Source organism: Monodon monoceros, unplaced genomic scaffold, assembly GCF_005190385.1.
Source record: "Monodon monoceros isolate NGI ecotype Baffin Bay Population unplaced genomic scaffold, NGI_Narwhal_1 Super_Scaffold_20, whole genome shotgun sequence".
Classification (NCBI taxonomy): domain Eukaryota; kingdom Metazoa; phylum Chordata; class Mammalia; order Artiodactyla; family Monodontidae; genus Monodon; species Monodon monoceros.
This window is the reverse complement of record NW_021703777.1, coordinates 123,219,694-123,236,608: the sequence shown is the minus strand read 5'-3', so window position 1 is coordinate 123,236,608 and position 16,915 is coordinate 123,219,694. Positions and strand designations below refer to the sequence as shown.

Here is a 16,915-nt window from a genome sequence, read left to right as displayed (position 1 = left end):
ACTTAGCTTAATTTTTTCCAAGGTGCATCCGTGTTGTAGCATATGTCAACATTTCATTCCTTTTTAGGGCCGAAAAATACAACATTTTGTTTATCCATCTGTCGATGGACATTTGGGTTGTTTCCATCTTTTACCTATCATGAGTAATGCTGCTATGAACATTGATGTATAAGTATCAGTTTGAGTTCATGCTTTCAATTATTTTGAATAGATATTTAAAAGTGGAATTGTTGCAGGAAAGAGAGTGGGGCACGAGAGGATGGTCACGTCCCAAGTCACATCCCTGGGACAGCCTCTGAGTGTGGGTTCTTGGCTTACCACTAGAAAGAATTCAAGAGCAAGCCATAGTAAAGAGAAAGAAGTCTTATTCAGGGAGAAACACACTCCATTGACAGAGTGTGGGCCATCTCAGAAGGTGGGAGAGGCATCAGTGTATGAGGTTGTCAGTTTTTAAAGGAGTGGGTAATTTCATAGGCTAATGAGTGGGAGGAATATTCTGGCTATTTTGGGGAAGGGGTGGGGATTTCCAGGAATTGGGCCACCACCCACTTTTGACCTTTATGGTCGGCCTTGGAACTGTCATGGCACCTGTGGTTGTGTCATTTAGCTTGCTGATGTGTTACAAAGAGTGTATACTGAGGCTGAAGGTCTAGTGGAAGTCCACTCATCCTCCATCTTGGACCTAGTTGGTGCTAATCAGTTTATGTCATATCCTTAGGCTATGTCATTCTTTTAAAGGTTGTGCCCTGCCCCCTTCCTGTCTCAGACTGGCCAGATTGTATGGTAATTCTATGTTTACTTTTTGAGGAACTACCATACTGCTTTTCACAGTGGCTGCACCATTTTACATTTATACCATCAATGCACAAATGTTCCAATTTCTCAATGTCCTTGCCAACAGTTGTTACTTTCCATTTTTGGTTAATAGCCATCCTAAGGGCTGTAAAGTACAATCTCACTGTAGTTTTGATTTGCATTTCCCTACTGATCTTTTCATGTACTTTTTTTTTTTTTTTTTGCGGTACCCGGGCCTCTCACTGCTGTGGCCTCTCCCGTTGCGGAGCACAGGCTCCGGACGCGCAGGCTCAGCGGCCATGACTCACGGGCTCAGCCGCTCTGTGGCATGTGGGATCCTCCTGGGCTGGGGCACGAACCTGTGTCCCCTGCATCGGCAGGTGGACTCCCAACCACTGAGCCACCAGGGAAGCCCGCATTATGTCTTTTAAAAGAGTACATAAAGTAAAAAATATTTTATTGCTAAAAAATGCTAACCATCATCTGAACCTTCAGTGAGTCGTAATCTTTCTGCTGTTGGAGGTCTTGCCTTAATGTTGATGGTTGTTGACTGATCAGGGTGGTGGATGCTAAAGGCTGGGGTGGGCGTGGCCATTTCTTAAAATAAGACAACCATGAAGTTGCCGCATTAACTGACTGCTTCCCTTCACAAACAATTTCTCTATAGCATGCAATGCTGTTTGATAGCATTTTACCCCAGTAGAACTTCTTTCAAAATTGGAATCAATCCTCTTGTTAAACCCTACCGCTGCCTTACCAACTAAATTTGTGTAATATTCTAAATCCTTCATTGTTATTTCAACAATCTTCATGGTGTCTTCACTAGGAGTAGATTCCATCTCATGAAACCACTTTCTTTGCTTAGCCATAAGAAGCAATTCCTGGACTTCCCTGGTGGTCCAGTGGTTATGACTCTGCACTCTCAATGCAGGGGGCACGGGTTCAATCCCATGTCGGTGAAGATGCCCGCATGCCTCGTGGTGCGGCTGGAAAAAAAAAAAAAGTAACTCCGTATCCATTCAGGTTTTATCATGAGATTGAAGCAATTCAGTCATATCTTCAGGCTCCACTTCTAATTCCAGTTCTCTTTCTATTCTACCATACCTGCAGTTCCTTCCTCCACTGAAGTCTTGAACACTTAAAAGACATCCATGAGGGTTGGAATCAACTTCTTCCAAATTCCTGTTAATGTTGATATTTTGACCTCTTTCCATCAATCACAAATTATCTTAATGGCATCTAGAATGGCGAATCCTTTCCAGAAGGTTTTCAATTGACTTCGCCTAGATCCATCAGATAAATCACTATCTATGGCAGCTATAGCCTTACAAAAGCTATTTCTTAAATACTGAGACTGAAAGTTGAAATGACTCCTTGATTCTCGGACTTCAGAATGGATGTTGTATTAGCATGCATGAAAACAACAATCTCATTGTACATCCTCATCAGATCTCTTGGGTGACCAGGTGCATTGTTGGTGAGAATAATATTTTGAAGAGAATCTTTTTTTCTGAGCAGTAGGTCTCAACAGTGGGTTTAAAATATTCAGTAAGCCATGTTATAAAGAGATGTGCTGTCACCCAGGCTTTGTTTTTCCATTTATAACACACAGGCAGAGTAGATTTAGCATTATTCTTAAGGGCCCTAGGACTTTTTGGAATGGTAAATGAGCATTGGCTTCAACTTAAAGTCACCAGCTGCGTTAGCCCCTAACAAGAGAGCCAGCCTGTCCTTTGAAGCTTTGCAGGCAGGCATTGACTTCTTCTCTCTAGCTATAAAAGTCCTAGATGGCATCTTATTCCAATGGAAGAATGTTTCATTTACATTGAAAATCTGCTGTTTAATGAAGCCACCTGCATTACTTATCTTAGCTAGGTCATCTGGATAAATTGCTGCAGTTTCTGCATGAGCACTCACTGCTTCCCTTTGCACTTTTATGTTTTGAAGGTAGCTTCTTTCCTTAAATCTTACGAACCAATTTCTGCTAGTTTCAACCTTTTCTTTTGCAGCTTCCTCACCTCTCTCAGTCTCATAGAATTGAAGAGTCAGGGGCTTGCTCTGAATTAGGCTTTGGCTTAAGGGAATATTGTAGTTGGTTTGGTCTTCTATCCAGACCACCAAGACTTTCTCCATATCAGCAATAAGACTGTTTCAATTTCTTATCACTTGTGTGTTCACTGGAGTTGCACTTTTAGTTTCTTCCAAGAACTTTGCCTTTGAATTCACAAGTTGGCTAACTGCTGCAAGAGGCTTAGCTCTATTCTCTGGAGGAATTTGTTCCCAAAAGTGTCATGATTACTTTCTGATATAAAAAAACCCTGAAGACCTGGCAGGTATCAGGACACAGAGCACATTACCGGACCAGCTGCATAGAATCTTCATCCATTTTGGAGATACCAAAGAGTGAATTAAAGATATGACCCTAAAGAAGAAATAAGAGCAAACCCCAGATAGTCCTGTCGGTACAGTTCTGCAAGTGACAGCAAACCTATCTCCTCTCAAGTAGATTTTATTACTCAAAAGGTCTTCCCAATGCATCTCTCAGATTACCAATTTATTTTCTCTCACTTTACGGCCTAAGACATATAAAATGACATCTAGAAGGAAGACTATGAAATAATAAATGTACAAACATATTTATATTTCCAAGTAGAAAATATATTCAGTTCCATGTTATCGTTGTGTATCAACTAGCCAATTGGTGTTTTGTAGAGGAGTTGCAGGTTGGGGAATTAGTTCAGGACTGAATGCTTAGCAGGTGATGCTGTTGGTATAGGATTACAGTTGAGCTTGAGTAAAAACGCAGACCAGGATCAGTGATTGCCTTTTGCCTGAGTGTAAGGAGTTAAAGTCAGTTGTTATCTACAGGGCAAGGGAAGTGGATCAAAGGTCTATGAGTTCCTGACAAGTGTCTCTAAAACATACAATAGCAAAGGCATCTATTTTGGTGACTGATATGGATGGAAAAATCTTGAGGAGTAACTGCTCTAGAAGTGAAAGCAAAAATTTTCTAAAGAAATGCTTTAACTTTTCAAAGAGCCAATATATCTACTTTTTTTTTTTTTTGGTGGTACGCGGGCATCCGCCGCAGCCTCTCCCACCGCGGAGCACAGGCTCCGGACGCACAGGCCCAGCGGCCACGGCCCACGGGCCCAGCCGCTCCGCGGCACGTGGGACCCTCCCGGGCCGGGCACAAACTCTCGCACGCTGCATCGGCAGGCGGAGTCCCAACCACTGCGCCACCAGGGTAACCCATATTTGCATTTTAAAAAGCAATTTCATGTGGTTAAGAAGGGAATATGTGGAGCTTCCCTGGTGGTCCAGTGGTAAAGAATCCGCCTTCCAATGCAGGGGACGTGGGTTCGATCCCTGGTCAGGGAACTAGGATTCCACATGCTTCAGGGCAGCTAAGCCCACACGCCTCAACTAGAGAGTCCACAGGCAGCAACGAAGACCCGACGCAGTCAAAAATAAATTAAATGAATAAACAATAAATTTTTTTTAAAAAAGAAGGGAAGATGTAATCTTTATGGTTGAAGAAAATAAAGCAAAAGGGGTAGCATTTCTTCCTTGCTCATACTTGTCTCTGCTTTATGTTTAAGGTTTACAGAAGCTTTGCTGCACGTAAGTGCATAAATGCACCCTCAGCTCATTCTGTTCTAATACACATCTACCCTTAACAATATAGAAGCAAAAGGGACACAGGCCCTCTTGGCTACTTTAATATCTCTTGGGTGCTGATAACACCCAGAAATTGGGAATTCTTTTCCAAAATCTATGTTGATTTAATGACTTTATATCCTTTCCTTCAGCAGCTATTCCTCTTCCCTTGAGTCCTTGAAAGCACATCGTTCTTTTTTAACATCTTTATTGGAGTATAATTGCTTTACAATGGTGTGTTAGTTTCTGCTTTATAACAAAGTGAATCAGCCATACATAAACATATATCCCCATATCTCCTCCCTCTTGCGTCTCCCTCCCATCCTCCCTATCCCACCCCTCTAGGTGGTCATAAAGCACCGAGCTGATCTCCCTGTGTTATGTGGCTGCTTCCCACTAGCTATCTATTTTACATTTGGTAGTGTATATCTGTCCATGTCACTCTCTCACTTCGTCCCAGCTTACCCTTCCCCCTCCCCGTGTCCTCAAGTCCATTCTCTACATCTGCATCTTTATTCCTGTCCTGCCGCTAGGTTCTTCAGAACCTTTTTTTTTTTTTAAGATTCCATATATATGTGTTACCATACGGTATTTGTTTTTCTCTTTCTGACATACTTCATTCTGTATGACAGACTCCAAGTCCATCCACCTCACTACAAATAGCTCAATTTCATTTCTTTTTATGGCTGTGTAATATTCCATTGTATATATGTGCCACATCTTCTTTATCCATTCATCTCTCTATGGACACTTAGGTTGCTTCCATGTCCTGGCTATTGTAAATAGAGCTGCAATGAACATTGTGGTACATGACTCTTTTTGAATTATGGTTTTCTCAGGGTATATGCCCAGTAGTGGATTTGCTGGGTCGTATGGTAGTTCTATTTTTAGATTTTTAAGAAACTCCCTACTGTTTTCCATAGTGGCTATATCAATTTTAACAGTGCAAGAGGGTTCCCTTTTCTCCACACCCTCTCCAGCATTTATTGTTTGTAGATTTTTTGATGATGGCCATTCTGACTGGTGTGAGGTGATATCTCATTGTAGTTTTGATTTGCATTTCTCTAATGATTAGTGATGTTGAGCATCTTTTCATGTGTTTGTTGGCAATCTGTATATCTTCCTTGGAGAAATGTCTATTTAGGTCTTCTGCCCATTTTTGGATTGGGTTGTTTGTTTGTTTTGTTTGTTTTTTTGGTTTTTTTTGTGGTACACGGGCCTCTCACTGCTGTGGCCTCTCCCGTTGTGGAGCAACAGGCTCCGGACGCGCAGGCTCAGCGGCCATGGCTCATGGGCCCAGCCTCTCCGCGGCATGTGGGATCTTCCCGTACCAGGGCACGAACCCGTGTCCCCTGCATCGGCAGGCGGACTCTCAACCACTGCGCCACCAGGGAAGCCTGGGTTGTTTGTTTTTTTTGATATTGAGCTGCATGAACTGCTTGTATATTTTGGAGATTAATCCTTCGTCAGTTGCTTCGTTTGCAAATATTTTCTCCCATTCTGAGGGTTGACTTTTCGTCTTGTTTATGTTTTCCTTTGCTGAAGCACATGGTTCTTAAACCTGGCTGCACATTAGAATTGCCCGGGGAGCTTGGGTACCTCAAGGCAACTAAATCTGAATCTTTGGGGTGAGGTCTGAGCATTCTTACCTATGTTTTTAAAACTCCCCCACATGATTTATTTTTATTTATTTTTATTATTTTGGTTGTGCCAGGTCTTAGTCGCAGCATGTGATATCTTCGTTTGCGGCATGTTTTTAGTTGCAGCATGTGGACTTAGTTGTGGCATGCATGTGGGATCTAGCTCCCTAACCAGGGATCCAACCCGGGCCCTCTGCATTGGGAGCTCAGAGTCTTACCCACTGGACCACCAGGGAACTCCCCACCAGGTGATTCTAATGTGCAGCCAAGGCCTGAGATCCAATTAGAGCCATGGCTCTTAGGTTCTTCAAGTGTAACCCCTTAGATAACAGCATCAGTGTCCTAGGAAACTTGTTAGAATTACAAATTCCCCAGCCCTGCCCCAGACTCACTGAATCAGAAACTCTGGGCACTGGGGCCCAGAAATCTTTTTAACAAGTCTCCAGGTGATTCCTATGCAGGCTAAAATTTGAGAACCACTGACCTTAGAAGGGTGTTTTTCAAAACGTAATGTGTATTTGGACCATCTGGAGATCTTATTCAAATGCAGATTCTGACTCAGGAAGTTTGGGATGGCACCTGAGATTCTAAGTTTCTAACAAACTCCCAGAGGATGCTGCAAATCTACTGACCACACTTAGAGCAGTAAAGTGGTACGTACTTTAGGTAGGTACTTTATTCAGGTACTGTATATAGGAAAACTTTTATCCCAGCTAGTTTATACACAGATTAAACTTTTTACAGTTGTTTATACAGTTTTTCTTAATTAACACAATCTGGTGAATCTGCCTATTAGCTCTTTTAGTCCTGAGGAAAATCCTTGGATTTTTGGTCCAACATTTTCTAGTTAAAACTGTTTTCAAAGTCCTTCACACAGTCATTGGTTTCTTAGGATTCTGCCTATAACAGTATTCCTAGAATTAGGTTACTCTGCTCCTGCAAAATGGTCAAAATGTACCTCTTTTCCCTTTGTCTAATCTGCCATAACTTTTCTTTTATTTCTAAACCGAGTTTCTACAGCAGCCTCTACTCAGGACACCTATTCCCAGTCCTATAGTTCTTATCTCTAGATTTTAATTGTTTGCAGTACATTTACTAGTGTAAATGTAATAATATCTAATAGTGAGTTACACAACATTTAGATTGGTCTGTCAGAATGCTGGTTTCCCTGACATCACACATTTTGGGGGGAAATTTGGCTCTTGTTGTAGATACTGAATACTGTTTTGCTAGAGACTCCTTTGCTTATATTTGCCTTACGTTGTTTGGGTCATAATATTACTAAGAAGGAACATACACTTAGTTCAAGTTTGGCTATATTAATCAAATGTGACATGGGTTTTCTGCGTTTAGAATAATACATCTTGAACATAACAAGTAATTAATTTTTAAGACTTTTATTGTGAAGTAAAAAATATTTGGAAATTATTTTTAAAATTTCAGTTACAGAGTCAATAATTCAATAATCTTTATAAAAGAAAGCACCACCTTAAAATTTACATTCATAAGAAACAATCTAAAATGCATATGCTAAAATGATTTAATAGTACTTACAACATTATCAAATCATGAAATTCAGAAACGTTTTTTAACCACAGATCTAAGTCGGGGTGTCAGGCTCAGATGTCTTCAGGGCTAAGTGGGAAACACAAAGTAGTGAAGTAGTCTAATACAAGAGCTTGGAGTCTGGTGGATTATGGCAAACTGGGGAATGCATACCCAGTCTAAAGACTTCTCGAATTCAAAAATTTTGCTGGAGGTATTATGCACACTGAATAAAACAACTGTGGGACAAGCTGTCCTGTACTGATTGCCAGTTTGCAACTCTGGGCTAAATGAATTTCTAGCAATTTATGTACCCAATCTTCAAAATGGCAGACAGCACTTCTTTAGGTAGTTGTGTGCATATATTCTTAGAACATCTGGATAAGAGAAGAAATGTTAAAAACACCTCTTTCACATTTATTTGGGAGAAATTAGTTATGCCTAAGAATTAATTAAACTGAAATGAAATTTCATTCTTTTACCAATAGAAAGTTACATACCATAGTACATTATTGCTTAGTAGGAAATATTTATGTGAAAAATAAAGTACTGGTTTCACTAAAGCCATTGCTCAGAAAGCAATCACCTCACTAAATACATAAGAAAATACTTGTAATTCAGTTAACAACAAGGTTTACTTTATCTTTAAAGGGTATTTTGTTGGAGAACTTTAGTAGATTTCACACTTTTAGTGAAATGTAAAGGTTCAAATCTGAACATGTAAAATTGCTATAGCTCAAATGGCTGTAACTATGTTTGTTTGTTATGTCAAAGTACTTTTACAGAATTTACAACACTGTATGCCATCAGTGACTTCACATTAATCATTTAAAAATAGTTTTTAAAAATTAAGGTGATGGAGGCATTAGAGGGCCAAATAAAATCTCCTTTAAAAAGCTACAAAGGCATCTTATAATTCAAATATCCTTACTAGACTAGGAATACATATTTTAAAATAACCCACAGACAACACATATTTCAAAAAAATAAAACTCAAATATATTTTTTCTAAACCCCAAATATTTTCTACTTTTAAAAACATTTTCGTTTTTGGCTTGAGAAGTTTAACATAAAAAGAAAGCACCAGGAATTCCCTGGCGGTCCAGTGGTTAGGACTCTGCACTCTCGCTGAGGGCCCGGGTTCAATCCCTGGTTGGGGAACTAAGATCCCACAGGCCGTGTGGTGCAGCCAAAAAAGTTTAAAAGTAAAATAAAATAAAAAGAAAGCACCAAGTGTAGCCATATAATATTTTTAAAAAGTACTAGTTATTATATCTTTTCCGTAAAATAAAGTTTATACGGACAGATCAATTTCATATGTGGCCATTAATTTCTGAAATTAAAAAACCAAAGCTGTTAAGTACTTGGCCTAAAGTTAGATGTTTAGCAAATTCAGAGTATGTATACAAGAAAATGTTAACAAACAGTTATTAACGCAATAGGTCTTTCATTATTTCAGTGTTCATGAATTGAATCTTTTCAAGTAGGGGAAAAATGTTTGGCATTTTTTTCTAACCTAATATTTGGCAAAGTTTTAAAGTTTAGCCAAGTCTTATGCATCTTATCTGCATTCTCACATTCAATTTAATTATTAAAAGTACTTAAGTAGAGAGCAAAAAGGATTTTTTAGTATTCAAAGTTAAAACTGATTTTACACATGATAAGTATCCATGGCAGAAAATTAAAGTTGAAAATAAGATTATAAATTCACTGTGGATCCATAAAAGAAAAAACATGTTTCTCGAATCAAATCAATAATAGAAATGTCATGTAAGGTCATATATACAATATAGGGTGACATATTACAAACTAAGTTTGACTTAGCAGTTCTTTAAAAACCAATAGGGTTTCTATGAATAAATTTATTTTAAATTAATAAATTATTCATAATTTAAAATGTAAAGTTTACATAAATAGTAACAACAGACTAGATATTGATTTTATGGGATTCCCACAAATAGTACAAAATAGTTCAGCATTATTTCATCCAAATATTGGTTTACAATTATTCAAATGTATTTAAAGATTATAGTTGACTGATCTGTAACACTGAATTCCAGACTAAATTGACAGCAATTAGATATATAGTGCTGTCTGCTTGTTCTTCACATCATCAAAGGATCAAACTCCTTCCATAAGAAACATGATGGCTGCACTGGTTACATACGTGATCCCATTAGTTAGCGTATTTACGGAGGAAGCGTTCAAATGCATCATAGATGGCGCGCCTAAAATTAAATATGAAAGAAAAACTACAAGTGATTAGCAAAAAAAGGGGGACAGACAGTGTCTTTACTATAAGTTATTTCCAAATAACCTGTGTCTTGCAAGCTGACCTCCTCTCCAAATATCAATAGCTGTGGAAGAGGCAGGTACGTGAGGCTGAGTGTTTGGATCCATGTAACTTCACCAGCACTGGAAAACTTCAAATGTACTTCCAACCGATGGTTCATAAATGCCATCTTTTCCCATGAAGCACTTTTTTGTGCCTTTAAATTTATATATGTATACATTTATGTATAAAATATGAAATGATAAAATGAAAAGGAACTGGTTTCTTTTTATTCTGTTACTTGTTGAAAATTAACTGGCTATAGAACTTTTCAAATGTAATATTCAATCTACTGCATAGGTTATGATATAGCAACTGAACTTAAAAGCCTTAGTTTCCGGGGCTTCCCTGGTGGCGCAATGGTTGAGAGTCCGCCTGCCGATGCAGGGAACACGGGTTCGTGCCCCGGTCCGGGAGGATCCCACATGCCGCGGAGCGGCTGGGCCCGTGAGCCATGGCCGCTGAGCCTGCGCGTCCAGAGCCTGTGCTCCACAAGGAAGAGGCCATAACAGTGAGAGGCCCGCGTACCGCAAAAAAAAATAAAAATAAAAAAGCCTTAGTTTCCTACATTAACTCCACTAGGTATTGTAGTATTTTAACTGGAAAGGAAGAGTCAAACTGATCTGGCCCAGGTTCATAAGATATTATTTTTAAGGCTTATTTTTTTTTCCTATTGTCAAATACATTTTCATTGTAGAAAATTCAGAAAAAGGGAAAAAAGTCATAATCCCATCACTCTAAGATATCTACATTTAATCTTTTCCTACAAGCTTTTTTTAAAAAATGCTTATGTCTGTATTTTCACCCAGTTTAAATGATAACTGAGATCATATTAATCCTGTGTTATACTTGTTTGACTAAGCATTTCCCCACATCCTTAAAAAGATATTAACTTTAAAACTGGCACCTGCTACAGACTGTGATTTCCAATTTGTTGGAAAGACAAAGCTTTGTATAATGTTTGTGTGTATTTCGCTCAAAAAATCTATAAAATGAGGTCTAAGGTTGCAATCTGGGCTTGTGTACATGGTATGAGGAGCGTTAGTAAAGATATACATATGCATTTTAAATCATTTGAATAGTCTCTTATTCATTTGTATTATCAATCAGTTCTAAATAACTTAACCCAAATTATTGGAGCACATAAAGGATTGGCTTGTTTTATTTTAAAATCTGGGGAATGAAAAGACTGAATTTGTAAAATTCTACTACTCCAATGTCATTTTTTTTTTTTTTTTTTGCGGTACGCGGACCTCTCACTGTTGTGGCCTCTCCCGTTGTGGAGCACAGGCTCTGGACACGCAGGCTCAGCGGCCATGGCTCACAGGCCCAGCCGCTCTGTAGCACGTGGGATCTTCCCGGACTGGGGCATGAACCCACATCCCCTGTATCGGCAGGCAGACTGTCAACCACTGCGCCACCAGGGAAGCCCTAAATTTTGTTAGGTTTTGAAGTAACTAGTGGGGAGTAGGAGAGGCCAAATGGCTTAGCAGTTACTCCACCAGAGCATGTTATTTAATCTTTTTTGTTTCCTGTGTTTCTGTGTAAAGGTGATATTAAAAATAACATATGAAGCAATTGCTCTAGTACCTGGCACATGTTGATAGCTAACATTTATCTCTTTCTCAAATGAAGCCTTCAGATTAGCACTTATGAGTTTTTACTGCTGACTTCTATTCTTCCTAATGCCTCTCAGCCACACTCCCACGTAGATACATAAAAGAGTAAAAGAAATTTGACAACGATTTACTAAAACAAGCATGTGCGCTCCCTGCATTCACATGTATAACAGAACTTTAGACTCTTGAGCAACCCTAGCAACACTAAGTACTCACAATTTTCGTTTGTTTTTGTCTTAGTTTTGCTGTGCCAGAGGGTCACTTGAGTACTGGATAAGTAGTCTGCTCACTCACCAAGTAACAGGGACTCAAATGCTTGATACATGAGTATTTTTTAAAAGATCATACTATAAAAAGAAAGGGTTACTATATTCTTGAGGACATTACTGAGACTTGGAGAATTAGACTGTACCTCAAAAAGGTGATATCTATAAACTGAACTACATAAGCAACAACATACAAAGAATTATTCCTTAGGTTAAAAAGAACTAAAACATGTCAAACATACAGCACACGCATTCTTCTATTATACCACTATCCAGCTGGCAGTTTTGGAACACTGCACAGGGCACTGGTCTAAGCACTTCGTGTGAACTAATTTAACCATTAATGATAAATATTCCAATGATACCTTTTACAATCAAATCTGAATAGAAGTAGAAATAAAACAGTTTTTTTATCAAAAAACTAGAATAATAGCAAAAAGTCTTTATAAATTTTATCAAATACCAGAGTCATACAAGGTTATTAAAAATAAAACCAGTATTTCACTTTTCTTTTAGGGTTCAATATTCACCTGCTACTGAAAAACATTGCTAGATTATTCCACAGATACTCAGGTCATTCTGAGAGAAGAACATCACAGTGGAGTGAAAAGTTCATGATGAGCTAAAGCGAGTTTTGCAAATGCTAATGTTCCTCCCTACACCCTAAAACACCTGGCTATTAATATTTCAAGAGGGTAAAACCACACAACAAAGCATGCCTATCATATGCTATTTCCTAGTTCTCTAGAAGGAAAAGAAAATAAAAAGACAAGATAGGAAAGAGTATCACAGTGTGAGAATTGTGAGAGGCAGGAAGGAAATAAGAGGGCTAAAATGTATAACAAAAATACCCAATCTTTATATTTGTTGAGCCAAAAAAGTCCCCAAAACAAACAACAAATAAATAGACACCTGTTAGACCAATCATCTTACCTGAAGAGTCCTTGTTTAAAAAGATAAGCACTAATATGACCCCCTTCTAGATATCGGATTTCACAACCAGGCCAAATTTCTTGTAGACTTCGAACTCCTGTTCGTGGAATATAGGCATCTTCTTTGGCTTGAACCACTATGATGAGGCTTGGGTCAACTGGAACTAGGTACAGGATTTTTTTAAGATGCAACATATATACTTTTAAGAAGCTCTAAGAATTTTATATAAATACTAGTAATCATATTGGAAAATAAAATACACCATACAATGCAGTAAGTAAAACATTTGCCGAACTAAAACTTCTGATTATTAAACTTCTGATTATTATTATCTAATACAAAATTGAGATGAATATTCTAAAGAAGATACAAAACCCAATGTTTTTAAAGAACTAATAAAATGGTCTTAGATTTTCATGGATAAAATTTAAATATGATACATTTACATAACCAACTTATCTTAGAAAACACAATGTGGAGCCAACAATAAATATATTCTTGAAAATATGAAATTATCTTGTAAAGCATCCTTAAAAATATTTCACCTATTTTACATATCATCAGCATGATTATCACATATCATCAGCAAATATTCTCAATTTCATATAAAAATTAATACCTGAGAAATTTGCTACATGAGTACATTCATCCATAACTCCTTTCATAAATATTAAAGATTCTTTCTGAAGAGTGTTTCTTCTTTGTTCTTTACTGAGTAGGTGGTATGACTGAGGATTACAGCGCGTATAACTACTTTTGTTGGTTGAAAGTGTTTGATTGAAGCACCCCATCCTAGAGGTATCTTGCAACAAGAGTCCTTCTGATGTGGCACTGATAGATGTTTTACTAGATTTATGGCACTCAGCAGCTTTTTGGGACACAACTTGGTCCGCCATATCTAAATTTAAAGTTCTAGAAACCAGGTTAAGGTTAGTTAGCTTGTCTGCACTGCTAGGGAAGTGTTTCAGGAACTCTTGTCCCATTTTGAAAGAATCTGTCTGATTATATGAAAGAAAAGAAAATGTCATTTAATATAAAATAGGATTTTATTTAACAACCTTGTTAAAACAGAGAAAACACAAACATCCATCAGTGGATAAACAAAATGTAGTATATACATACAATAGATTATTATTCAGTCTTAAAAGGGAATGAAATTCTGACACATGCTACAACATGGATGAACTTTGAAGACATTATGCAAAATGAATAAGCCAGACACAAAAGGACAATATTGTATGATTCCATTTTTATGAGGTACCTAGAGTACTCAAATTCATACAGATAGAAAGTAGAATGGTAGTTGCCAGGGGATGGGAAGAGGGGTGAATAGAGTTTTGTTTCATGGGTACAGAGTTTCAGTTTAGGAAGATGAAAAAGTTCTGGAGATGGATGGTGGTGATGGTTGCACAACAATGTAAATGTACTTAATACTACTGAACCGTACACTTAAAAATGGTTAAAATGGTAAATTTTATATTGTGTATATTTTACCATAATAAAAACAAAAAGAGAAAAGAGATGTCAAAATTTAACTGAGGATGAAGATAAATGATACTTTATTGCTGAATGTTTCTTACTAAATAGTAAAGACTATCATTTAGCCTGTGACATGTGTTTTGTTTTGTTTTGGCTGCACCTTGCGGCTTGCAGGATCTCAATTCCCTGACCAGGGATTGAACCTGGGTCCCCAGCAGTGGAAGCACGGAGTCCTAACCACTGGACCTCCAGGGAATTCCCGCCTGTGTCATGTTTTTTATTGCCAAAGTTTTGAAATCCATGATTTGCTTTAACCTTAGAACTTCTAAAATTCTTATGAGTGCATCCTGGCAGTAATACACCAGCCACCCCAAATCCCTTTCTCAGGCTGAACTAAGAAAAATTAAAAATTATCAAGGTTGGACATCCCTGGTGGTGCAGTGGTTAAGAATCCACCTGCCAATGCAGGGGACACGGGTTCGAGCCCTGGTCTGGGAGGACTCCACATGCCGCAGAGCAACTAAGCCCGTGCGCCACCACAACTACTGAGCCTGTACTCTAGAGACCAAGAGCCACAACTACTGAGCCCGTGTGCTACAACTACTGAAGCCCGTGCGCCTAGAGCCCAAGCTCCCCAAAAGAGAAGCCACTGCAATGAGAAGCCCGTGCACCACAGCAAACAGTAGCCCCCACTCGCCGCAACTAGAGAAAGCCCGCACACAGCAACGAAGACCCAATGCAGCCAAAAATAAATAAATAAATTAATTAAAAACAAAAAACTTATAAACATGTTCAATTTCACTTATTCTTAAGTAAATTTTTTTTTGCTGAGGGATGCAGGATCTTAGTTCCATGACCAGGGATTGAACCCATGCCCCCTGCAGTAGAAGCGTGGAGTCCTAACTACTGGACGGCACCGCCAGGGAAGTCCCTACTTAAGTAAATTAAATAAAAACTATACCAAATTTCCCTGTCTGGTTGACCAAAAAACCATGTAAGTCTGATAACACACTGAATTTGTGAACTTATGGGGAAACAGACACACATGTTCCTGCTGGTAGTGTAAATTCACACAACTAGAATTAGACAAAATCTAAGATTACAACTGCTTATACCCTTCTACTCAGCAACAACATTTCTAGGAATTTGCACTTGTGAACTGATGTATGTACAATGTTACTCATTGCAGAACTGTTTGTTAATAGTGAAGGATGAGAAGCAACATAAATGCCCATCAACAGGATACTGGTTAATAAATCATGGTACATCCGTCCATATAATAGGCTGTTATGCAGCAGTGAAAAAGAAAAAGGAAACATTTGTGTATTGTCCATAAGAAAAGGGAAGAGAGAAAAGTTGAGATTTCTTTCAGTTTGAAAAATTCCTTGAAATACTAAATAATATAGTGGGTTATTTGTTGACAGAGATAGGACCTAGGCAAACTGGGAACAAGGGTAGGAATCGTTTTACTATATTTCTTTTTATGCTTTTTGATGCTTGAACTATATGACCATACAACCTATTTAAAAAATAAAAGAACGAAAAATGGGTTGAAGGCAAGGGAAAACAAACAAACCACAACAACCTGGTTAGCAGAACAAATCACTAAAGCTATCCAGATCACAGAAATATAAAAAGGAAGGAAAGGAAGTTTAGTAACATCAGGAAATGGAAGATCAAAGCATCCTAGAATTATTCAGAGCAGTACATCAACAAATTTAATTTCTTTTGATTGGGAAAACACAGTTTTTAAAATAAAAAAAAGGAAGCTGGCTTGATATTTCTTGAATATTCATAACTGTGAACTAGTTCTAACTAAGACAAAAGCACTCTTGTATACAATCACCAAGAGTCACAGAGAGAAAGGGCTGGAGAAGAATACACTGTCATTTCAGACAGCCAAAATTTATGAACCTCCCTTAAAAAATGCATGTTAGGTTTTCTCATAAGCTCTCAAATATAAGTATCTTTCTGATTATATGTATAGTGGGACACAGGAACTAGCTAACAGGGAGAGCTATTTTGTAATAAAGTTCTTAGGCAAGTAATTAACTGCCCTTTGAGGCTCCGCAAAATAGACCTATTTTACAAGAGTGAGCCCCCCCCCCCCCCCCCCCCCCCCCCCCGCCTCCTCCCTCTCCCCCTTCCCCGACCAAGCTGCACTGCAGGCTGGATCTTCTTCCAGACCAGGGGTCAAACCCGTGCGCCTGCAGTGGGCGTGCAGAGTCCTAACCTCTGGACTGCCAGAGAAGTCCCCTACAAGAGTGAGTTTTATTTTGATGGAATTACAAATAAAAAGTCCTCGTTGATAGTAGAAAGAGTATTTTTCCCTGAGGTTTCTTGAGGTTCTCTGTAACTTTTAAACTGAATGTGCAAAATTTTAAAATTCATGAAAAGAAAAAAACATTTCTGAAAAGAATTGGTCACCTTAGGAGAATAATAGAGAACCAACTCATTTCCCTGATAATTGGTAAATTAAGGTATATGTAATGAACTATGAGGTAACCAAATAATTGATAAGGGAAGTGGCTTTTTTAAAATCAAAGTATTCCAATTAATAAATGAAAAAAAGAGTATAGAATTAGAGTATCAGCCTTTTGCAACACTCAATATAATAGACACAGACATTAAGCATCAACGGCTGCT

At 38.2% G+C, this 16,915-nt stretch overlaps 1 protein-coding gene and 1 pseudogene across 4 annotated transcripts in view; both read right to left on the bottom strand.

The window, feature by feature from the left end:
* Window positions 1–1,267: 1,267 nt before the first annotated feature.
* LOC114902470 lies at window positions 1,268–6,098 on the bottom strand (annotated as a pseudogene).
* A 1,405-nt stretch (window positions 6,099–7,503) lies between these two features.
* Window positions 7,504–16,915, bottom strand: part of ABHD18 (abhydrolase domain containing 18) — a 34,690-nt gene continuing 25,278 nt past the window's right edge. For 3 of the 4 annotated variants that reach the window (XM_029235736.1, XM_029235737.1, XM_029235738.1), the window contains 3 exons: window positions 13,410–13,788; window positions 12,791–12,953; window positions 7,504–9,868 (listed from right to left, as the gene is read on the bottom strand). In XM_029235736.1, the coding sequence (XP_029091569.1) occupies window positions 9,817–9,868; window positions 12,791–12,953; window positions 13,410–13,788 (594 nt within the window). In that variant the 3' untranslated portion in view covers window positions 7,504–9,816. Of the gene's footprint in view, window positions 9,869–11,562; window positions 12,954–13,409; window positions 13,789–16,915 lie in introns of all 4 variants that reach the window. The other variant, XR_003795628.1, reaches the window with a different exon arrangement.